Source organism: Arachis duranensis, chromosome 10 (assembly GCF_000817695.3).
Source record: "Arachis duranensis cultivar V14167 chromosome 10, aradu.V14167.gnm2.J7QH, whole genome shotgun sequence".
In the NCBI taxonomy this organism is placed as follows: Eukaryota; Viridiplantae; Streptophyta; class Magnoliopsida; order Fabales; family Fabaceae; genus Arachis; species Arachis duranensis.
Window position 1 is genome coordinate 30,185,610 of NC_029781.3, and position 26,015 is coordinate 30,211,624.

Sequence of the window (26,015 nt, forward strand, 5' to 3'; positions counted from 1 at the left end):
ATTAAATTATATATATATATAATAATTAATTATAAAAATTAATTTTTGATATATAAATAACATTTTTGATATTATATATATTGTGTTTCAAAAACCAAATCGAAACACAACCTTGATTACCAAATCGAAATTCAATACCACTGGAGTCTTTGGTTGGCTGCAAGAATGGAAGAGGAGGACCAAGCATTATTCATCCAAGAACCACAACACAGGCCAAGTGTCTCCACCATGGAAGCACAAGGAATTCCAGTCATAGACCTCTCCCCTGTAACATCAAGCAACCCTTCTATTTCTTCCATTGACGCGCTGGTGAAGGAGATCGGAAGCGCGTGCAAGGAATGGGGATTCTTCCAAGTAACAAACCACGGTGTGCCTCTCTCTCTGAGGCGGAACCTTCTGGAAGCATCCAAGAACTTCTTTTCTCAGAGCTTGCAAGAAAAGAAGAAGGTTAGCAGAGATGAAAGTTCTCCGAGCGGTTACTATGACACTGAGCTCACAAGGAACGTTAGAGATTGGAAAGAAGTGTTTGATTTTCTTGCAAAAGAACCAACTTTCTTCCCTGTTACTGCAGATGAACTTGATGATCGAGTCACGCAGTTGAGTAATAAATCTCCTCAACATCCTTCTCACTTCAGGTATTCATTCATTCATTCTTTTCCGTTTTTTGATAAGCTTTGTGATTTTTGTTCCCCTCTTTTGAGTCCATTGACTATTTGACTTGATGATTCAGTTTGACCTCCGTTTCTTTAATTCTGTTTTTCGTTTTTCTCTGATGTTTCTGGAACGTTTTCATCTTAATTCGAGTAAATTACTATGAAATTTTAAAATTTTAATAAATTTAACAATGAACGAAATTAATCTTTTTATTCAGGAAAGATAATTTTTGCGTGACAAAAGTAACAGAATGTTGATTTTGTTCTTGTAAAAATTTGTTAATATTTTAATTTTTTATGATAGAAATAATAATTTTTTATTTTTAATGAGTATGAAGTTAATTTCATTTATTTTAAGTAAATTTCTCAATATTATGAACTTTAATACGTACTTTACTTTTTAAATTAAATCCAAATTCAAGAAAGGAATTGAGTTTTGTTAAAAATGAATGTTAATCAGAGATATAATCCAAGAGTATATTGAAGAGATGGAGAAGCTAGCCTTCAAATTGATGGAACTTATAGCTATGAGTTTAGGCCTTCAACCGAAGAGGCTTGAGGAATTCTTTATGAGAGGTCAAACCAGTCTTATTCGTCTCAACTATTATCCTCCATGCCCCTTCCCTCACATAGCTCTTGGAGTTGGTCCACACAAGGATGAAAGTGCCTTAACCATTCTTGCTCAAGATGAGGTTGAAGGACTTGAAGTGAAACATAAGACACATCAAGAGTGGGTCAGAGTGAAACCAACCCCAAATGATTATATCATCAACGTTGGTGATATTATTCAGGTACAACTTCCGCAGAATTTTAACTTTGGAATGTGATTTCCTATGATCCTATCTATGTAGCTACATTATTTCTAATAGGAAATTATTTAAGAGTCAATATTTTTGTCTAGAATTATAAGAGAATCTCACTGTTCGAAGGTTTATTTGAAACAGATAAATTTGGTTCTGAATGTGAGGTCTAGATTTTGTTTGTAAAAGCGTTCAACGTCTTTTCATGTTGAGGTATCGTCATCCGAGATTTTCGTGAGGAGGTTCGTGAGGAGGTGAAGGTGATACTTATAAGGGATTCCGATATTTAAGTTAGTATGAATTTTTAGCAAATTTTTAGTAGATTGAAATTCGAATTATATTTGAGAGTATTAGGATATTTATAAGTGTAAATAACTATATTTAAAGTAGTTTTATTTTGATGGTGGTTTAGTTACTCTCCTTTTATAAAAAATTTGTTAAGATCTCTTTTATAGATAAATTAAAAAGATAGTAGGAATTAGTTATTTATTTGAATTAGAAGTGTATACCGTAACAACTAAAATTGCGACACCCAATTCCTTCATTTAATATTCTTGACACCTCATTAGTTTATCATTGATTACCATTCTCTTATCATCATCATCACTTGGCCGAAGCCTCTAAGGGAGCAAAAGAAAGAAAATTAGAAACGGGGCTTGATGCGCGCGCACGCACATATATATAATCATGAAACATGCTTTCTTTCATTAATTAAGCATGACACCTAATAAAGCTTTTACATCACAAATCTTCATTAATCATAATATTCACTTATCCCTTTTCATTAATTTATTCTTGTCCGCCCTTTTCATTAATTCATTCTTGTCACGGACAAGAAGGAGAAAGAATGACTGAAAGAGAGAATGTGAGCTTCCATAGAACCATGACTTCCAACCTCAAGTTTTTTAGAATAGTAGCTTCAATAAAAAATTTAATAAAAAATTTAATCTGATCAAGGTGTTTGTATCGTTCTTCTTTTTACGTTGATGTTATTTTTGTTCGGGAGAAATCAATAATGGAGTTGCTGTCCCACCATGCAAAGTTTGGCCGAGAGAATTCTGGGGGTGGAGTAGCTGATTCTAATGTTTTCTTCTTTAGATGTTTGATAAAAAAGTTTTTTCGAAATTTCTGTTATTTTGATTTCTTACGAAGGTAAGATTTGGTAATTTTATAATAATTAAATGTGACTTTGATAAGTGAATGTTGGTTTGATTAATTATTGTTTGAGTTTGATTAAGTTTATGCTGAATTTTTGTTATTTACTTGAGATTTTGGTTTGGCTATGTATGAACAGCTAATTGGGGTATTTTGATTATTTTGGACCTATTGTGATGTGGTATTTTGAGATAAATTTGACGAGGTTTGATGACCGCGAGATTAAATTAAAAATAGTAAAAAATCGGTTATCGAAATTGTTGAAAAACTAGTTAAAAAAGTCAAATAATTTGATGAACTTTTGATGAGTTTGATTTGGTTCTTTGAAATATACAAAACCTTCATGTTTTGACTATTTTGTGGCCAAAATATAATTAAACCTTCATGTTTTGACTATTTTGTGGCCAAAATATAATTAAGAGTTTTGGGGCTGGATGTTAAATAAAAGAAAATTTGTGAGTTAAAATAGAATTTTTAGAAGTTTAGTGATTAAAGTATAATTTCTAAAAAATTTGGGAGTGAAATGAATTATTAAAGAAATGATTATGTTTTGAGTTTTATCGAAAAAAAGTATTATGTTTGAATTTGATTTATCAAGAAAAGAGTTCGAAAAACAATTTGGATGGGACTCGAGAAGGGTGATAAAGTCCAAGTTTTAGGGGAGGTGTTGTCAAAATTTTTAGAAGAATTCTGAGAAGTTTTATTTTGGTTAATTTGGATTGAAAGAATTATTTGATTTGATTTGATTTATTTAAGAAAAAATGAATTATGTTGGAGTTTAAATGATTTAGTTTTGAAATGAGGTTGGTTGTCGCTCCGCTAAAGTCTAGAGGTCTCGCCGAGGGGTTTAACTAATAAAATAGGTTTCCTTTGACTTATGAAAAAAAAGTTTAAATTTGAAAACGATTTTGAAGTTAGCTCGAAGAATATGAGAATGAATGAGACATGAATATGGCAATGAGAATTTGTAAATGAACGAGATATATGACCCCGTATAAGAGATAGTGGCGTTGTCCCCTTGATCAGGAAAGGAGATGAAGAAAAAGAATGATGAAAGCTGAGTTTGAATTATGAAATTGAATGGTGAGTATTTCTGTGTTTTTTCTCTAGATGTAAGGCTAATATGGCACATATTCCTTCTAATGGTGACAGGGCATATAATCCCTCTAACGGTAACAAGGCACGTATTTTCTCTAATGGTATTAATGCGCAACAGAGAGACAGTGTCTGGATTAGTTATCGGACATGTCGGGTTTGGCTATATAACCGACAAATGAGCTCATTAGCTGTAGGACTAGACATGCATCATACTTGTTTGTGCATACTTCTCTATGATATGTGTTTCTGTGATTGTGCGTGTGTGCTTCTTGATTTGTGATTTTCTTTGTATCTCTGATTTGTTAAAATTGTTTGTATTATAAGATTTGTTGTTATTGGCCATCTGTTGAAGGTTGTAAGTATTCTGTTATAGAATTTATACGTGACTTGGTGTCATCTCTTCTTTCATTATTCTCATTGAAATTCTTTGTATTGGATTCTCTCCTTAAAATGTGATTTGATTATTTCTTTCAACTACATCTTATTATTTATGCATATCTTTGCCTGATTCTGATCATATTTGTTCACTTGAAATTTTTTGAGTATTTATTCTTGACGTTGCTTGTATTTTTCTCATGAATCTAGCTTTCTTTTATAGAGTTCAAACTTATTTTATTGTATTAATTTTTCAGAACAAAAATTTTTATAAAATAGGTAAAATGTAACGACCCACATTTTTAACCATTTAGCTATAATTTATTTTATTGATTGAAATTTATTATTTTTAAAAATTATTTTATTAAAAATAATTAAATTAATTTCATAACTTGAATGCTAACTTAGTTGCCTTAAGGCCGCGACACCCAACCCCTTTCATTTATTATTTTTGACACCTCATTAGTATATCATTAATTATTATTCTCTTATCATCGTCATCACATCACTTGACTGAAGCCTTTAAGGGAAAAAAAGATGGCTTAACATATATATAAACATGACACATACTTTCTTGCATTAACTAGCCATGACATCTAATAAGGCTTTTACACCACAATTCTCATTAATCATAATATTCACTTATCCCTTTTTATTCATTCATTCTTGTCACGGACAAAGAGAAAGAAAGACCAAGAGAGAGAAAGAAAATATGTGAGCTTTCATGGAACCATGACTTTCAACTTCAATTTTTTAAGAATTGTAGTTCTAATAAAAAATCTAATTCAATTAAAGTGTTTGTATCTTTCTCTTTTATGTTGATATTACTTTTGTTCGAAAAAAATCAATGGTAGAGTTGCTGTCCCTCTATGCAAAGTTCGGCCGAGGGAGCTTCGAAGGTGTAGTAACTGATTTTGACGTTCTCTTCTTCAGCAGTTCGATCAAAAAGTTTTTCCAAAATTTTCATCGTTCTGATTTCGTACAGAAGTAGGATTTGATAATTTTATAATAATTAAATGTGAATTTGATAAGTGAATATTAGTTTGATTGATTATTGTTTGAGATTGATTAAGTTTATGTTTAATTTTTGTTAAATTATCGTTGTTTGCTTGAGATTTTGGTTTGGCTATGTATGAACATCCAGCTCAGGTGTTTTGACAATTTTGGAGCTATTGTGATATTGTATTTTGAGATAAATTTAATGAGGTTTGATGGCAGTGAGAATAAATTAAAAGCTATGAAAAATCGGTTACCGAAACAACTGAAAAACTAGTTAAAAAAATCAAGTAATTTTGATGAACTTTTGATGAGTTTGATTTGGTTCTTTGAAAAACACAAAACTCTCATGTTTTGACTATTTTGTGGCCAAAATATAATTAAGAAAGAGTTTTGGGGTTAGATGTTAAATAAAAGAAAGTTTGTGAGTTAAAATAAAATTTTTAGAAGTTTAGTGATTAAAGTGTAATTTCTAAAAAATTTGGACATTAAAATGAATTTCCAAATGTTTTAAGGATTATATTAGCTGATTTTGAATTATTAATGAAATGATTATGTTTTGAGTTTTATCGAGAAAAGTATTATGTTTGAATTTGATTTATCAAGAAAAGAGTTTGAAAATGGTTTGAAAAGTACTGTGTCTAGAGGCCTTGTCGAGGGGTTTAACTAATAAATAGTTTTCTTTTCTCTTTTGAAAAAAAGTTTAAATTCAAAAACGGTTTGTTAAAGTTGTTTGTATTAGAAGGTTTGTTGCTAATGGCCATCTGTTGAAGATTGTAAGTATTCTGTTATGGAATTCTTGTGCACCAAAGAATAAAATGAATGTAACTATCCATACCGACCCTACTAAAAATTCTCCAATTCTTACCTCTCCATTTCAACCCCTTTTAGCTATAGGGGCGAAGGTTTTATGCAGAATTACAGGAGTATAGAAGATTATGTTTACGAGTTGAGTTGTTAGAATTTATTTGTCCGTCGCCTTGTTAGTTAAAGTTTTAATCAGAGAGGTAGGTTTTGTAATTACTTTTGTTTGTAATACTATAATGTATTATTAATATTAAGTATGTGAGTATGTGTTGTTTGTTCTTGTTGGAAAAGTTTTAAGTTTTTAGTAAAACCATCCATAGATTTATACGTAAAGGCTCATACCTTATTATCTAATATATGAGATTCGTCGTAATACCCCGGCTATCAGAGTGGCGCACCCAAAAACGTGACATTCTAGTGTTACATACACGGTCCAGTCTGGCCTGAAGACCCGGCCCGAGCTCGAACCATTTTGGAAGATGATGGCCCGGACCCGAAGTGTCCCGGGGCTGACCTGGGAAGAAAAAATGAAACCTAGAAAGAAAGTGAAACTAGGACCGAGTCATAGCTCGTGTAAGACCTCAAATTTTTGAAAATTAGATAATAAAATTATTTATGATTTATTTTATTTCTTCAAGAATATATTTTTTGAGATATTTATACCAATTAGGTATTTTCTTATTTATGATTTCAAGTTTTAGTAATTTAAAAATAATGAGTATTTTATCTGCTTTAATTTGAATAATTGATTTTTAGCTCTATTTTATAATATAAAGGAAATTAATTTGATTATTTCTAATAATTGAATTAGAGTAGAGTTGAAAATAAATTGTAAATCGATAATTAAATGATAATTTTATAAATATTATTGGATTCAAAATTAGTTTTCAATTACTCTATTATCCTTTATTTTATTAAAGTTACTAAACTACCCTTATATCTAATTTTTTTTACCAAAACCCTAATCCCCCAAATACACAACTTTAACCCTTGTTTTCCAAAATGTGCAACCACCCACATCCCTCTTTCTCTTCTCAATGTCACACAAACACACACGAGGAAAAGAAAGTGGAAATCAGACAGAGGAAAAAAAGGAGAAGAGAGAACCAACGGAGAAGGGGGAAAGGAAGGGGAGAGCGTCGCCGGCGGAGGGGAGCTCGCCACCATCGCATTGCCGTTGTCTAGCCGTTAAGTCGTCGCCGCCATTCTGTCGAGCTACCATCGCCGCGTTGCTCAGGACTGCCGCGTCGCCACAGCCATCGCCCATCGCGTCGCACCACGCCACGTCCCCGCTGGGAACAGAGTCTTAATGAGAGAGAGCTCGCGAGTGAGGGAGAAGGTTGCGAGCCTGGAGACCGTCACTCCCAGTCAGATCTGTGAAGCCCATCGCCGCCGCTGATATACTCGCGCTACCGTTGTCCTCATATTGGAGTCAGAGTCGCCGTCACCATGGAGGAGATCCAAGGAAAAGAGTGGGAGAGCGCGCACAGGAGGTGCTGCCGAAATTTCTATAAAATCTGAGACTTTGTTTGTTTGAACTATTAATTAGAAAATTATGAATTTAAGAATTATATTATTTCACTTGAATTATTTAAGAAAATAATGAATTGTTTTTAAATTGAATTATTGAAAGGAGAATTACAATTAAGCTTTATTTCCTAACAAATGTATTATATGTTGAGTGCAAGTCATTAAGAAAAGACTTATATTTTGAGGTTGATGTAAATGCAAAAAGGGGTTTATATTTTGAATTTGATTAAAGAATCACATTCGAAGGAATTTTAGTAGATTAAAAGAAAATTGGACTTTGATTGAGTAATTCTGTTTGTGGCATTTTGGAAGAAGTCAGAGAATTGGTTTTAAAAGTGAACTTGAAGGTGGTTTTGATTTCAATAAACTGGTTTTGTTCTAAGTGATTCGACTTTTAAAATTGTTTGGAACTTCTGATTCTTATTATTTGATTTTGATTCAAATTAGGAAAACAATGATTTTTAAGTATCTTTAATGAATTTAAGAAATTGAAATTTAGTAGATTCTCCTTCAAAATCTTGAGATTTTGTTGTGATAATTAATTACTGACTCCTAATTTAAAGTGGATAAGCGGATGGTTTAAGAATGAAATGATTTTTGAGTTTGGTTTGAAAAAATTAAATTGTGTGGAAAAGAATGTTATAGGATTTTGGTTTCAAAGTACATTCATTTGAAGAAAAAGTGATATATGGCATGAATGATGATTTAGTTAATGTGGATTGTTGAGGAGGAAGTGTGAACAATGATTATAAATAAATTGAAAGGATAATGAAAATGAGCTTAAATTTGATTGTAATATGCCTCCCGGTAAGATGCAGTGGTATTATCCATTTGCTCCGATTGAGAGTTCGAAACTTCGGGTAAGATGCAAGGGTGGAATTCTATCGCCGCTTGCTCCAAATTGAGAACAATAACACCACCTGGGTAAGAGGCAGGGTGAAGTTGTCCCCTACTCCGGATACGCGGATAAGATGCAAGGGTTGCGGTGTTGTCCCACTTGCTCCGTGTTTGGTGTTCTGTCCAGGGTTAGCTACCGGACATGTCGGGTTTGGCTTTATAACTGACAGATGAGACTCATCAGCCATAGGACAGGCATTTATCATATGAATTTATGTGACACTTTTTGGGTGTGCATATTGTAATTAGTTTGCCTATATAAATAATTATGTTTAACTACTAATTGTTCTACTTGATATAACTGCTTTTATTGTGTTTGAATTTTCTTACTTGTGTTTGTGACTAAAATTGAGTGGATTATGGTGAATTGGATGTTGATTGAGTTGTTTGGACCTAGGACCGTGATTGGTTTGTGTTTTTGGTTTAGTAATGTATGAAAAATCAAAATGGTTCAGCATAGACTTAATGAACCTATGCTTGGAATAGCTTGGTCATCATACTGTCTAGGAAAACTTTTAATATTTGATACAAAAGGAAAAAGGTTTTGGATTTTTGAAGAATTCACGGATTTCTCTTTTAAAAATAATTTTAGATTTTTGAATGTAAATCCTTGGTTTTTGAAAAGATGCATAAGGCGGGCAACGATCACTGTATATTGAAAATAGTTTTATTTTACGTATCTTATTATAGCAATTCTCTAACCCTATAGTGAGAACCAGCGAGGACAATGTTCTCACTCCCCTACAGATTTTTTTATTTTCAAGATGTCGACGACGAAGTTCAGAAGTTTATTACTTTTCCTTTTATTCTATGTATTGTGTTGTATTAGTTATGTTTTCCCTAGCCTTTAACTTTTCACATTTTGTGAAAGGGATATAATTTGTATTATGTAATGCTTGTAAGTTAATATTATGTTATGTATGTATATGGTGTAAGTGTGAATTTATGTTTTGTTATATATGGTCTTCAAAAAATACGGTTTTAAGTTTTAAACAGGTTTCTATTTTATTATTAAATATGTTAAGAGTCGTCGTAATACTCGAGCTATCAGAGTGGCGCAGCCGGAAGCGTGACATTCAGATAGTTAGGGTGTTACATTATGGTATCAAAGTAGTCTTTCCTGTAGAGTCTAAGGAATGGACCCACTATGCTTCAATTGCATGCTCTAAGCGTCTATCATGTAGTAGGTCTTGTTCGGATAACGAGAATTAGAGCTTTATGCACATGACGATCTATTGATTAATGCCATTAGTTTTACATTGCATAATTAGGATTGAGTTTGGCCGGCTTAATAACTAGTGGATTATGTATATGGAAGCACTAATAGGTTATCATAGATGATATACAAGTTACGGTTAACACGAATCGCGGGTGTTGGGAACATTGGAAACTTTTTCTTGAGGTTACTCAGTTATGTGTCTTGAATTTTGTTGAAGTTATGTGATTTGTTCTTTCCTAGCCTATCTTGAAATTCTTGTTTGCTATTTCTTTGGTAAAGTAGTTTGATTTTTTTAACCCTATTTCTCTATTCGTATGCATTCTTATTTGATCCTAATTGCATATGCCTGCCTGAAATTCTTGGTGTATCTGCCTTATTCTGATTAAATTCTTCTTCTTGATTCATGTATTCTTCGATATAATTCTGAACTTGTTTTGATGCAGTGTGCCTTTTTAAATTCTTTTTCAGAGTCCCTTTTAAAGAAATTGTGATTCAGTTCTTCTTTTATGTAACTATATTTACAATCATCTTTCAAATTTTTATAGAATTGCTTTTGATTCGATATGCACTTCTCTACATAAAACTTTGAAAATCCCTGATACAATTTAAAAACTATTTAATTCCAACATCTCGCCTGTTCTTTATTGGTCTACGGAAATATACTTACTTTAAATGCAACTTGATTTTTCTAACGACTTTACTACCGTTCTTATGCATATCTTTACTCGATTATGTACTTAGGTAATTTTTTCAAAATTCTTAAAAGAAAGGATTTTCGCCTTTATCCCGGTTGATCTTCGTTTGATAAACTTTCACCTAAATTATTTTTAATTTAAATTTGGTTTAGCATAACACATTGTCTATGGATGTCATACTTGGTCCTGTTTTTTACTTTTCATTTCTATGGATGTCATACTTGGTCCTGTTTTTAATTATTCTTTTACTTTTATGAACAACACTATTGGTCTTAGTTTTTCTTCTTTTGTGAATCTCATAATCATCCAAGTCAGCTTGAATTTGTTTCAATTTAGTGCATCGTTTTCCCTCTTATTCATCTTCCTTTAGTCAAAGGTTTTTTCTTGATAATTCACTATTGATTAAGTTGTCTTTCCTTACGAGTTTTGTATTCTTTTGGATCAATTGAAAGCTTGTTTGATGTTTCATGCCTAGTGAATCTTGTTTAAACTCCCTTGATTTAAGGTCCTTTTTCGTATGGCATGATTTCTTTTTAAGTACATCTTAATATTCTTGAATGTTCCTATGAGGTGGCGATTTCAACTATATTCTTGGAGTCTTGATGTGAACTTTTAAAACAAGTTTTGGATTCTCTTCTTAAGAAATCTTAAATCAATTTTTCTTGCTTAATTGCATCCATAGTCATTCTTTAAATTTGACAAAGTTGTTTTGAAGTTGGCATGCACTATTTTAAATGAAGTTTTGAAAAGCTTCCTTATTTAACAGAAATCTTTCTGTTTGCAACGCACCACTTATTTTTTTAACTGACCTATAAGTAAATTTTACCTCAGAATTCCTTTTCTAAATGGAGTTTGAATATGAATTTTAAAGTTTATGTAGTTTAAAACTTGACCCCAGACTTTCCTTTTTCTAACAAAATTTGATTTTCCTCCAACTTTGCTACGGTTCCATTGCACAACTTTATTTGATATAGTACCTAAATGTCTTTCGAGAATTGTGAAATTATTTTTGGTCATAACACAATTGACTTTCATTTTTTAAACTTCACCTATTTTGTCTTTTACTTGGAAATTGTTTGGACGAAATGCAATTTAATTTTCTTTTAACCATATTGCAGTTTTGATATATGTTTCTGTCATCCTTTTGCAAAATGCAGGTTGCGTACCTTTTCTTTTAGAGCATGAAGTGATCTTCCTTAAGTTTTTCATTCTTTATATTCAAATGTATTAGAAGGAGTTGTTAATCATAAATTTTTAAACCTTGCGAGCGTCATCACTGACTTCAACTAATCTTCTTCTATGATTTCATACTTCTTTGACTCAGCTTGATTTTGTTTCAAACTATCACATTGCTTTTCTTTTGTTGTTCCTACCGGTCTTCTCTGATTCGTGGGTCATTATTGAGGTTGGCAAAGTGATTTTTCTTTCTACTCTTCATTCCTTATACATCCTTGATTACTTGTGATCCCAATAATTTTTTCAAGTTCTTGCGGATATTGTCCTCGTCGCTTGTCCTTTTTACAAGGTCTTGTATTCTTTTGAGTGAATTCGAGAATTATTTTAATGTCACGTGCGACCTTTAAGTATAGTAATGTGATGCATTAGTTCTTTAAGACGAAGTTTGTGAATATAAAAGGTGAGTTTGTGGAGTGATTGATGAGGTGGAGAGTTCTCGGAGGATCTGTTTAAAAAGTGTGGTTGGGAATAATGAAGTTACGTCATGTTGAAGTTTAGGAAGTTGAATCTCTAGAGTTGGTGCGAGATCAGTGTTACGAAGTTAATCACGTTGTTTTAACGCCAGCCAGTTTTGTAATCTTTTGCATCAAACCTATCTTATAGCTTCTATTTCGTATCACACTTATATCCTTGTATCTTATAGACCTTTTTGCCTTTTGCTTAAGTGTGTTTAAAAAGTGATGTTGATGAAAGTCTCTTTTATTTTATATCAATTTTCGAGAACAAAAATTTTTGTAAGAGAGGTAGGATATAAGACTCCAAATTTTAGGAAATCATATAATAAAGTTATTTATGATTTATTTTATTTATTCAAAAATATATTTTCTGAGATATTTATACCAATTGGGTATTTTCTTATTTATTGTTTAAAGTTTTAGTAATTTAGAAATAATGAGTATTTTATATGCTTTAATTTGAATAATTAAATTTTTAGCTCTATTTTATAATTTAAAGAAAATTAATTTAATTTTTCTAATTATTGAATTAGAGTAAAGTTGAAAATAAATTATAAATTGATAATTAAATATAATTTTATAATTTTATTAGATACAAAATTAGTTTTCAATTACTCTATTACTCCATAATTTTATTAAAATTATCAAACTACCCTTATACCTAATTTTTTTTACCAAAAACTTAATCCCACAAATACACAACTTTAACCCTAGTTTTCCAAAATGTGCCGACACCCACATCCCTATTATCGTGCCGCACCACGGCACGTCGCCGTTGGGAACAGAGTCACAAGGAGAGAGGGCTCGCGAGTGAGGGGGAGGGTTGCGGACCTGGAGACCCCCACACGCAGTCATGTTCGTGAACCTCGTCAATGCCGCTGATGTACCCGCGTCGCCGTTGTCCTCATCGTGGAGTCAAAGTCACCGTCACCATGGTGGAGATCTGAGGAAGAGAGTGGGAGAGTACACACAGGGGAGGTAGACCACCGTGCCTTCGTCGTCGTTCCTTGCCGCCTCTGCTGCCGAAAACAACCACTAAATTCTCTTTTCCCTTGGTAAGCATTATCGTCTCTAAAACCTTTAAAATTAGTTTTACGTCCTAGCCTGTCAGAGTAACTGAGATGATGGTAACGCAGGGTCGAGTTGTGGTTCTTGCATGCCGAGTTTAGTAGTCGTGCATGCGACATCGAGCAGTCGTGTCGTCAACGGAGTCACCGCCATTTCGTTTTTTTAGCTATTTGTAAGTTCGGTAAGCTGTTTCTTGTTTCGAATTCGTTTAGTCGCTATTTTGTTATGTGTTTCTAAGGTCCTTGCAACATTAATGCTTTAGGTTTGAGTTTCGGTTCTTATGTGTCGTGATAAGAGTTGCTGTAGTTGCGGCTGCCACCGATTGTGCACTAAGAAAAGGTTTTCGTGATGTGTTCAGGTTACGGGTTCACTTATCGAGGTAGTGGCTTTTTCAGAAAACTAAACTTTATAATTTGGAATTGTTATAAATGGATATTGATGTGAGAAATGTACCTTTAGTGATTGTATAAGTCTTATGTATTGTTTAGTTGTCTTGGATGGATATGAATGTTTGTTTGACTGGATTATTATTTGGTTTTGCTAAACGGACGGTTCTTGAAGTGTTTCTTTAAAGTTTTGAAAATGAATTTAATCCGTTGAAAATTGATTTGAGTTTGAATCGGTTTTCTTGAGATATAAAAATGACGAATTGTTCGAATCAGTTTGATTTTGAACAGATTTTGTTTTGAACCCGTTGGTAAGGGTTGCAGAATAGTTTGGTTGGGACCCGAAAAGGTGGTAAAGTCTAAGTTTTAGGAGAGGTGCTGTCGAAATTTTTATAAAATCTGAGACTTTGTTTGTTTGAACTATTATTTAGAAAATTATGAATTTAAGAATTATATTATTTCACTTGAATTATTTAAGAAAATAATGAATTATTTTTTAAATTGAATTATTCAAAGGAATATTACAATTGAGCTTTTTCTTAAGAAAAGTATTATATGTTGAGTGCAAGTCATTTAGAAAAGATTTATGTTTTGAGGTTGATGTAAATACGAAAAGGGGTTTATATTTTGAATTTGATTAAAGAATCACATTCGGAGGAGTTTTAGTGGATTAAAAGGAAATTGGACTTTGATTGAATAACTCTATTTGTGGCGTTTTGGAAGAAGTCGAGAATTGGTTATAAAAGTGAACTTGAAGGTGATTTTGAATTGATTGGACTGGTTTTATTCTAAGTGATTCGGCTTTAAAAATTGTTTGGGACTTCTGATTCTTATTAACTAATTTTGATTCAAATTAGGAAAATGATTTTTAAGGATCTTTAATGAATTTTAGAAATTAAAATTTAGTAGATTCTCCCTCAAAATCTTGAGACTTTGTTGTGGTAATTAATTAATGACTCCTAATTTAAAGTGGATAAGCGGATGGTTTAAGAATGAAATGAATTTTGAGGTTGGTTTGGGAAAATTAGATTGTGTGGAAAAGAATGTTATACAGAGAAGTGATTTTGGTTTCAAAGTAAAGTGATTTGAAGAAAAAGTGATATGCGGCATGAATGATGATTTACTTGATGTGGCTTGTTGAGGAGGAAGTGCGAAAATGATTATGAATGAGTTGGAAGGATAAGGAAAATGAGCTTGAATTTGATTGTAATATGCCTCCGGGTAAGATGCAGTGGTATTATCCACTTGCTCCGGGTAAGAGACGAAAATATCGGATAAGATGCAGTGGTGTTATCCACTTACTCCGATTGAGAGTTTGAAACTCCGGGTAAGATGCAAGGGTGGAATTCTATCGTCGCTTGCTCCGGATTGATAACTGTAACACCACCTGGGTAAGAGGTAGGGTGAAGTTGTCCCTTGCTCCAGGTACGCAGGTAAGATGCAAAGGTTGAGGCATTGTTCCACTTGCTCCGTATTTGGTGTTCTGTCCAGGATTAGCTACCAGACATGTCGGGTTTGCCTTTATAACCGACAGATGAGACTCATCAGCTATAGGACAGGTATTCATCATATGCATCTATGTGACATTGTTTTGGGGTGCATATTGTAATTCATTTGCCTATGTGAATAATTATGTTTAACTGCTAATTGCTCTACTTGATGTAACTGCTTTGATTGTGTTTGAACTTTCTTACTTGTGTTTGTGACTAAAATTGAGTGGAATGTGGTGAATTGGATGTTGATTGAGTTGTTTGGGACTATGGCCATGATTAGTTTGTATTTTTGGTTTAGTAAAGTATGAAAAATCAAACTGGTTCAGCATAGACTTAATGAACCTATGTTTGGAACAGCTTGGTCATTTATATTATCTAGGAAAACTTTTAATATTTGATACAAAAAGAAAAAGATTTTGGATTTTTGAAGAATTAACAGATTTCTCTTTTAAAAAGAATTTCGGATTTTTGAATGTAAATCCTTGGTTTTTGAATATCATAAGGCGGGAAACGATCACTGTATAATTAAAATAGTTTTATTTTACATATCTTATTATAGCAATTCTCTAACCCTATAGTGAGAACCAGCGAGGATGATGTTCACACTCCCCTACAGGTTTTTTTATTTTCAGGATATCGACGACGAAGTTCGGAAGTATATTACTTTTCCGTTTATTTTATGTATTGTGTTGTATTAGTTATGTTTTCTCTCGCCTTTAGCTTTTCACATTTTGTGAGAGGGATATGATTTGTATTATGTAATGCTTGTAAGTTAATATTATGTATATGTATGTATATGGTTGTAAGTATGGGTTTATGTTTTGTTATATATGGTCTTTGAAAAATACGGTTTTAAGTTTTAAACAGGCTCCTATTTTAATATTAAATATGTTAAGAGTCATCATAATACCCAAGCTATCAGAGTGACACAGCCGGAAGCATGACATTCAGGTAATTAGGGTGTTACAGGTCGGGTCACCCGGACCCCCAGTCATCATACAAAATTAGGGCAAATAGTGCCCACTGCCCAGGCCATTTAACGCATTCAATTCAGCCTCAGCCTTCAAGCTCCCTTAGCCATTCAACCTCCTTCTCACAGTCCCTAATGCCCAGTGCCTAGTCTCCACGCTAATCCCTGACCTCGTCTTCTCTCCCGTTCCCAGTCTCCCAGCACGCATGACGCACTCCCAGCATGCACCACGCAGTTGGACCCTCCTCCCCTCACGCATGCCGCCACCATTTCTTTCTTAGCCTTCTCTGTTTAACCATCCACCGGCGAAGCTCCTCATTTGACTAACGACGGTGACGATCGATGATTGATGTCCGATGACAGACGACCGATGGTGCTGCCCTGCTTCTCGGTGATGACTGACGCTTCTCTACTCGGTCTGGTCATCTTCTTCTTCTTTTTCTCTATTATTGCCCCCCCATTGCTCTGCTCTGTGAGTCCCGCCCCCTCTGCTCCACTCTCTTCTCCGGTCTTCTTCTTCTTCTTCTCTTCTCAGGTAAATAATTAATTTTATTATTTAATTAATATTCTAATTAGGAAATAGGTATTTTGATTATCAGAATTTGTGAATTTAGGGGTGTGGGTGTTGATTTTGATTATTATAATTCTGATTAAGGGTATGTGTATTGATTTTTTATTATTAGAATTCTGATTAGGTGCGGGTGTTGATTTTTGATTATTAGAACTTTTGAATATTAGGGGTGTTGATTATTGTTCTATTTAGTTGATGTGTTTACTGATTTGTTCTAAATTATTTCTTGTTTTTTTTTTCTGATTTGTTTAGTTGATTCTTGTTCTATTTAGTTGATGTGTTTATTGTTTAGTTGATTATTATCTGTTTTTCATGTTTTAGTTGATATGTTCTTCATGTTTTATTACAAGGAACAAGTTGACAAGATTAATGGCTTTTAATGGATTATGGCTATTCTTTTGTCGAATTTAAGTATTATGAACATTAATATTTTGTGTTATTAGTCGTTATAAGACTATAAGTTAATGTTTTATGTATAGGATGTATAAGACTTTAGACTAATGCATAATATTTTGTGTTATTTGCATTGACTTAAATATTTGGTGTTATTAGACAATATTAGTATTGATTGTAGTTATGCTTTAATTTTGGTGAATGGTTGGTTCTTGTTATATTTTTCTAAGTGAATTTTATCATGTCAAATAAAGGTTGAAGTCTTGAAAATTTGGAGATTTTCACATGCTAGGTTACAAGAAGATATCAAGGTAATATGTTGTCTTGAACGGGCCGATTTTCACCCGATATAATTGTGGCCTAAAGGTGTGTAGGTTTTTTTGGGTATAGGCCCGGTATATATTTTGGACTGGGTCTGGGTCAAATCAAATCCAGATTCACCCAGCCCATGTACACCCCTAATTTGAATAAAGAGGGCTGAGCCCATGTTGCTGTGTTTGACCTCTTATAAGGTCGGGTTGGTGTTGGTCTGATTTATATCTGTAGATTAGACTTTATTCATTTTGGGTCTGGCTAGGTAATGGGTTAGGGTATGAACAGTGTCACTTCTTGAGGCTGAGCTTCAATGGTTCGAACTCATGCATTCTCAAGTTGGTCTTGATCTTTTGTGGCTTTTAGTTCATCACGTCGGGTATACTGCCTTTCTCAAAGTTAGGTCGGGTACTCGACGTGTTTTTTGAAAAAGAAAATATTACGTCTTTTTGTAATCGTTAGCACGTCTTTTTAGTTACCTTGGTAACCGTGTGTGTTATTAAATGAAGGGTAAATTTATCGTTTTCCCCTAGTGACTATATAAATATAATCATTTTCCTCTTTCCTCTTTTTCGCTTTCATTCCTACAAATTTTCCTCTTCTTTTCTCGAAACTTTCCTTCTTCCTCACCGTGACTCCATTTTAACTGATCTTCTTCCAAGATTTCTCTATCTTGGGATTTTGCTTCGAAGTTTCATTGTACACTAGTTGAAGTCATAAAAAAGACTACAACAGGAAGCAAGGTTCACTTTCTAGCTATAGTATCTCTTCATGTTGCATGCATGCCATGACTTAGGAAGCACGTTTTCTTGTAGGTCGGACACTTTGTAGTAACATTTTTCCAAAACTTCAAAGATCTTGTAAGTTCTTTTTTAGTTTGCAGTCATCTTTTTTTCGTCCGACCTTTGTACTTCGATGTCATTCCTGATTAGTATGAGATTATTTATAGTGAAATTTTGTCTAATGACTTTCTTGTTGTATCTCATGGACATCCTTTGTTTTAATGCTTCCTCCCATATCCGAACTTGCTCTTGGATTTTTCAGAGGAGGTCGAGCTCTTCCGTTTGAGCTTGGATGTTTCCCACTTCATTGTAGAACCTTACCCTTGAGCTTTCTTCGTTAACTTCAATAGAAATCATGGCTTCTATCCCATAAGCAAATCGAAACAGAGATTCTTCCATTGTGGAATGGAGAGTTGTCCGATATGTTCATAGAACTTAGGAAAGATCCTCAGTCTAGGCTCCTTTTGCATCTTGTAGTCTTCTTTTGAGCCCTACAAATATTACTTTATTCACAGCTTCTGCTTGTCCATTGGTCTAAGGGCGCTCTATTGATGTGAATTGGTATTTAATTTTGAGGCTTGCCACCAGGCTTCTGAAGGTCGATTCGATGAACTGGGTCCTATTGTTTGTGGAGATGGAGTATAGGACTCTAAATCGGGTGACAATATTTTTGTAGAGAAATTTTTTACTTCTTTGGACCGTGATGGATGCCAAAGGCTCTGCCTCAATCTACTTAGTAAAATAATCAATCCTAACTATGAGGTATTTCACCTATCCAGATGCTTGAGAAAATAGTTCGAGCAGGTCCAAACTCCACTTTACAAAAGGCCACGGCGAGGTGAAGCTAATGAGCACTTCAAGTAGTGCCACATAGAAATCGGCATGCATTTGACAGGGTGGGAATTTTTTGACGAAGTTGGCCACTTCCCTTTGTAAAAAAAACCAGCTTGTAACACATTCTTAGCTAGTGACTGTGCTCCTAGACTATTTCTACAGATGTCACTATGGATTTCTTCAGTCTTGGAGGTTGGAATGCACTTCAGTAAGGGTGTAGATATTCCTCTTTTATAGAAAACGTTGTTAACCAGAGTATAGCACTGTACTTCCCTTATGAGTTTCCTTACTTTCCTTTTTTCTTTAGGTATGTTATCGAATTTTAGATACTCGATAATAGGAGTCATACAACCTAAGTTTTCGTTGGAGATTGTTAAAGCGTCTGACTTGTCGATCTCTTTGGCCACTGAAGGTGCGTGGAGAGTTTTCTGGATCAGGCTTTTTCTCCCTGGGTTTGTGCTAGTCAGTTTGGAGAGGGCATCAGCTCGGTAATTAAGCTCACGAGTTATATGTCTGACATCTATTTTCTGAAATTGTGTTAGCTGTTCCATTGTATTCTCTAAGTACCTCTTCATGCTATGATCCTTGGCTTGGTAACTCTATTTATCTGAGAGGTTATCACTTGGGAGTCATTAAACAATATGATCTTTGATGCTACCGACTTCTTTGGCTAGCGTTAAGCTAGCAAGCATGGCTTTATATTCAACTTGGTTATTGGAGGCTGGACACTCGAATTTTAACGAAAGATCTACATGGGTTCCTTCCTCATTCTCAAGAATGATTCCTGTTTCAATACTAACTTTATTTGATGATCCATCTACATATAGTTGCCAAGCTGCAGGGCTTCCTTGTGGTTTGCCTGTGTATTCAGCTAAGAAGTCGGTCAAATATTGAGATTTGATGGCTATACAAGCTTCATATTTGAGGCCGAACTCAAATAATTTCACAGTCCCATTGTAGCATCCAAACTGCAATATCCGTCTTTTAGAAGAAATGCTTCATAGGTTGGTTAGTTCGGACTCTGATGGTATGGGCTTGAAAGTAAGGTCGGAGTCTTCTGGAAGCTAGGATGAGGGCATAGGTAAATTTTTCTATTTTTTGATAGTTCAATTCTTCCCCTTGTAACGCCTTACTCGTGAAGTACACAGGTTGTTGTCCGTCTTTATCTTCTCGGATGAGGGCAGACGTGATGGCCTTATTTACTACGGCCATATACATTACGAGTTCTTCTCTTTCTTCGGGTCGGATTAAGATAGGTGGCTGGATCAAGAATTTTTTTAAAGTCTTGAAAGACTTGGTCACATCCTTGAATTCACTAGAATTGATATCCCTTTTTGAGTATTGAGAATAAAGGCAAGAATTTCAAAGATGGCCCTGCTAAATATCTTGACAAGGCTGTCAGTCTGCCATTTAGCTATTGAACTTCCTTCAGACAGGTCGGACTTTTCATCTCTAATATTTCCTTGTATTTGTCCAGGTTGACTTTAATGCCTCTTTAGGTGAGCATGAATACCAAGAATTTCCTAACTTCCACTGCGAAGGTTCACTTTATGGGATTTAATCTCATCACATGCAACCATATTGTGTTGAACACTTCTGCTAAGTTAGATAGCAGACTGGTTTCTTCTCTTGTTTGGAAAAGCATGTTGTTCACGTAGACTTTCATCAACTTTTCGAGGTGAGATGAAAACACATTATTTTTTAACGTTGATATATGGCTCCAATATTTTTCAACCCAAAGGGCATTACCACATAACAGTAATTCGCCCTGGGAGTAATGAAAGAGGTTTTCTCCTAATTTGACTTTGTATATTGGAATTTGATTATACTTCTATCCAAAACCCGAATCTACCAGAGCGTCAATATTGGGGAGGGGATAAGGATCCTTGGGACAAGATTTATTGAGGTCGCTCTAGTCAACACACATGCTCCAATTCTCGTTTTGTTTATTCACAAGTACTATGTTAGCAAGCCATAGCAGGTACTTTACTTCTCTTATGAACCCGGCATCTAACAATGCATGGACTTACTCTTATACGACTTCTGTTCTTTCAAGGCTGAGCTTTCATCATTTCTACTGGACATGTCATGAACCCGAGTAAACGACATTCTTGTGGCTCATGAGATCAGAGTGGATTCCAGGCATGTCAGAAGCTTTCCATGAAAAAAGATCAAACTTTTCTTGCAGAAGCTTAATGAGGTATTGTTTTAGCTATTCTTCCAGGTTAGCCCTTACGTCAGTTGTTTTTCTGATTTCATCCCCAATCTGGATTTCTTCAATCTTTCCATTAGGTTAGGGTCTCAGTTTTTCCCTCATTCGAACACCTCCGAGTTCTATGGTGTTGACTTATTTTCTTTTTGTATACCCTCATAGGTTTGAGCTTTCATGGTAGCATCTTCTTGCTAATTTCTGGCCTTCCTTTATAGTGGCTATTCCCTCATGAGTGGAAATTTCATGCAAAAGTGAGGGGTGGAAGCTACTGTAGCAAGTCGGTTTAGCGTTGTCCGACCTATCAGGGCATTGTAAGCCGATGCTATGTCGACCACTATGTAGTTTATACTCAAGGTCCTTGATTTTGTACCCTTCCCAAAGGTGGTGTAGAGAGAAATAAACTCTAGAGGTCGAATTGGAGTATCTCCCAGACCGAAGAGGGTATTTGGGTATGCTCTTAAGTCCTTTTTCTCTAGACCCAACTTATCAAAAGCGGGTTTAAACAGGATGTCAGTCGAGCTTCTTTGGTCTACCAAAGTTTTGTGAAGGTTTTCTTTGGCAAGTATCGTTATGATCACGACGGGTCAACATGTCCAGGTGCTATCCCTTGGGTTGTAAAGGTGATGGTAGGTAGATCAAGCGTTTCAACTTCCTTACCGACCTAGTAAACGTTTTTCAAATGTCTCTTGTGGGGGGATTTGGTTATTCCTCCTCCTCCTGCAAATTCTCCAGTGATCATGTAGATTTGTCTCTCACGGATTCGTAGTGGCCGATCTCGCGAACCCTGTCTTCTATATCTATTTTCCTCTTGCTCAGGTCATTTGACCTTTCTGCTAAATACCTATCTAACTGACATTTTCTAGCCAATTTTTATCACATTTTTTAAATCATAGCAATTATTGGTGGAATGGCCGTAGATTTTATGGTATTCGCAGTATTCTGACCGACTTCCAAATTTTTTATTTTTAATTGGTCTGGGAGGTGGGATCTTTTCTATGTGGCAGATCTTTCTATAGACGTCAACAAGAGAAACTAGCAATGGGGTATAGTTGTGATACCTTCAAGTTTTGTCCGAGTTGTATTCTTTTTTTTTCTTGGGTTCTTTCTCTTTGTCTCGAGCTTGATATTGATTGTGCTGCCTTGTGCAGGTTCTCTTAACCGGGCAATTTCTTTCATATTGATGTACTTCTCTGCTCGCTCTTGTACTTCATACAAAGAGGTCGGGTGTCTTTTTGATATGGACTCGAAGAAGGGACCTTCTCTAAGGCCGTTAACTAGTCCCATGATGACTGCTTTGGTGGATAGGTTTTGAATCTCCAAGCACGCCTTATTGAATCTTTCTATATAAGCCCATAGAGATTCTCTTACTTCTTACTTTACTCCCAAGAGGCCTGGTGCATGCTTGACCTTATCATTTTGGATGCGAAATTGGGTGAGAAAATTTCACGCCAAGTTGTCGAAGCAGGTGATTGATATAGGTGGTAAGCTATCAAACCATTTCATTGCTACCTTGGTTAACGTAGTCGGGAAAACTTTGCAGCAAGGATGCATCTGCCAGATACTTTTAAAGTTTTTCAGATGATGTCTCAGGTCAGTGGTTCTATCATAAAGGTCCATGTTTGAGATTTTAAAGTTTCTAGAAACTTTAGCACACACGATTTCTTCTATAAATGGATCTTCGTCCGCTAGAGATATTTCTTCTCAATAAGTTCGGGCTCTCCTACCCTTGAAGTCTGGTTACAATTTCAAGAGCTTTTCTCCTGATTTCCTTTGCCATCGTACCTCTCTTCTCAGGGCTCTTTCGAATTCTCGTTGTTGCTCTAGTTCCTGCTCGAGTTGTTCTAGCCAAACTTGATGTCGTGGACAAGTCCCATGATTTCTGTGGAGTCTCTTAGCCCAGATCCGTCAAGTTAATAAACTTTCAAGCTTATCCTGTGTCCTTCCGAGTTTGATGGATGCGCGTCTCTGGCAACACCTTTCCCTTTATCAATTCGGGGAGGTATGACTAATGCACGCTCATCGTTATATTGCTCTTCTTCTACGGCTTCAGAATTGGAAGCCGTGTGTCCATCTTCTAGAATATCGTCTACCATCGTGCGATATTGAATACCAGGTCCTTGACAACGGCGCCAATGTTTCGAGGTTTACCTAAAACGGATGAATTTGGGTCTGAACGTGAGGTCCAGACTCCTTTTGTAATAGCATTCGACGTCTTCTGGTGTTGAGGTGCCGCCGTCTAAGTTCCTCATGAGACAGTGGGGGATGGTACCTACAAGGGACTTCGATGCTTAAGTTAGCAAGAATTTTTAGCAGGTTTTAGTAGATTGGAATTCGAATTATACCTAAGGGTGTTAGGATATTTATAAATGTAGATGTAGGGTCAATAACCACTTTTGAAGTAGTTCCACCTTTGATGGTGGGTTGGTTACTCCCCTTTTGTAAGGAGTTTGCTGAGATTTCCTTTCTAGATGAATTGGAGAGATAGTAGGGGTTAGTTTCTTATTTGAATAAGGAGGACTGAGCCCATGTCGCCGTGTCTGACCTCTTATATGGTTGGGTTAGTGTCGATCTGATTTATATCTATAGATTGGACTTTATTCATTTTGGGTCTGGCTAGATAATATGTCAGTGTATGAACAATGCCCTCTGTTTGAGGTTGAGCTTCATTGGTTCAGACTTAAGCATTCCCAAGTCGGTTTTGATCTTTTGTGGCTTTCAGTTCATCACGTCGGGTATATTGCCTTTCTCGGAGTTAGGTTGAGTACTAGACGTGTTTTTTGAATCTGAAAACATTACGTCTTTTTGTAACCATTCGCGCGTCTTTTCTGTTACCTTGCTAACCATGCGTGTCATTAAATGAAGGGTAAATTTATCGTTTTACGCCTAATGACTATGTAGCCATAATCATTTTTCTCTTTCCTCTTTTTCGCTTTCACTCCTACAACTTTGCCTCTTCTTTTATCGAGACTTTCGTTCTTCCTCACCGTGACTCCATTTTTGCTGATCTTCTTCCAAGATTTCTCTATCTTGAGATTTTGCTTCGAAGTTTTATTGTACGCTAGTTGAAATCGGAAAAAAAAGTACAACATGGAGCAAGGTTCGCTTTCTAGCTCTAGTATCTTTTCATGTTGCATGCGTGCCACGACCTAGGAAACTCATTTTCTTGTTGGTTGGACACTTTCTAGTAACCTTTTTTCCAAGACTTCAAAGATCTTGTATGGTCCTTTCAGTTTACAGCCATCTTTCTTTCGCCCGATTTTTGTACTCTGATGTCATTCCTGATTAGTATGAGATCGTGGTGAAATTTTGTCTAATGACTTTCTTGTTGTATCTCGTGGACATCCTTTGTTTCAATGCTTCCCCCTTTAGCCAAACTTGCTCTTGGATTTCTGAGATAAGGTCAAGCTCTTCCTTTTAAATCATAGTAATCATTTTTATGGATTTGATGGTATCTTTAATTTAGGAACAAAATATTTGTTAATCTAAACATTTTTGTCACTACAGGAACTTAATTAAAAATTTTAAAATGATTCAAAGACTTAATTAAAAAAGAAAAGTATAAGAATTTAATTAAAAATTTAACGAAACTATAGGAACCAACAGATAATTAAAGCTTTAATTAACAAGTAAATTTTGAGAGGATATTTTAATCATTTACTCTTTGAAAAGGAGAAAATTTGTTAAATAAGCTTAAATTTTTTAGGTACTATAACAAGTAACTTTACTATTTTATTTTATCCAAAAAAAGTGTTTCTGGTAATATATTCTAATAGAGTAGTATTATTAGTCTTGTTAATATTGTGTTTGTTATTACTTGGTATGTGATTGGAGTATTTTATGCATGTAGGTTTGGAGCAACGATGCCTATGAGAGTGTGGAACACAGAGCAATAGTTAATTCAGAGAAGGAAAGGTTTTCCATTCCATACTTCTTCTTCCCTGCACATGACACTGAAGTGAAGCCATTGGAGGAGCTAACAAATGAGAAAAGTCCTTCAAAATATAGGCCATATAAATCCGGAAAGTTTCTTCTAAGCAGAATGAACAGCAATTTCAAGAAGCAAACAGACGAGAATATACAAATTCATTATTATAAGCTAGCTTAAAGATTTTAATAAGATTTCATCACTTGGACATAACTCTACTATTAATGCTTGTTCTGAAAATTAGACTGATCAGTAAATTAGTCACCAGTAATGCCAAGTAGATAAAAAAAATTTTAAATTTGTATTATTTAATATTTATTAATAGAATAAATTTTGACTGTTTTGACTATTTTTTTTATTTTTTAAACATTATTGATTATTCACAAGGCTGGTTCAAAAGTTTAATTATCTAATAGTGGTTCAATCATAGTTAAATCAAATATAATTAAATATATAATGAAATACTAAAATTGTGTAAAATATTTCTATATAAAATTATAAAATTATAAAATTTTAATTTAAAAAATCATAAATTTTTAGGGAGTTAAAATTATAAACAAGCAAATATCATAAACATCAACCATTAAACAGAATTAAAAATGATAGGTTTGTACAAAGCAAAAATTTTATAAACAACAACAATTAAATAGGCAAATAAAAAAAATCAGATTTCAACCTATATTGAGAGAGTCAAATTCTTGATTAAGATGTGCTAAAACTGGAGCTCCATACTGTTTTCTTGATTAAGACTGTACGTGATTGCGTTGGGAGAAAGAATTTAGATTCATAATTGTCGAGCCCGATTCAGTTTAGACTTCTCAGTAGTTAGTGGCTATTTTTTTAAGAACTCACATGAGCTAAATGAAATTGTCTATGATATAATTTATTAGTTTGGCTAATAATTAGTCAATAATATTTAAAAATATTGACTAAAAAAATTAATTTTTGGCTAGTTGACTAAAAATATTGTATTAAAAGTACTAATTTGTGCTAGGATGATTGTACTGATTTTTTGTTAGTAAATTAAAGATATTAGACTGTTAGCTAAAAATATTGTTCAATATAAATTAAAATTGTTGGTTTTTAAATTTTTTTTATTGTAATTTTTGTTGTCTAAAAAATTTAGTTTTTCTTTTAAAATGTCAAAAGATGG

At 34.3% G+C, this 26,015-nt stretch overlaps 1 protein-coding gene across 3 annotated transcripts; it reads left to right on the forward strand.

The window, feature by feature from the left end:
* The first annotated feature begins 89 nt into the window (after positions 1–89).
* Positions 90–25,065, forward strand: LOC107469550 (jasmonate-induced oxygenase 1). 3 transcript variants are annotated; one of them, XM_016088922.3, is made up of 3 exons: positions 90–635; positions 1,114–1,444; positions 24,785–25,065. In XM_016088922.3, exons 1-3 carry the CDS (start codon positions 166–168, stop codon positions 25,040–25,042), a joined length of 1,059 nt encoding a protein of 352 aa, XP_015944408.1. In that variant the 5' UTR covers positions 90–165; the 3' UTR covers positions 25,043–25,065. The 3 variants fall into 3 exon arrangements, with proteins under 3 accessions (XP_015944408.1, XP_052110812.1, XP_015944409.1); XM_052254852.1 differs by lacking the exon at positions 24,785–25,065 and adding an exon at positions 15,480–15,626; XM_016088923.3 differs by lacking the exon at positions 24,785–25,065 and adding an exon at positions 1,598–1,878.
* Positions 25,066–26,015: the final 950 nt, after the last annotated feature.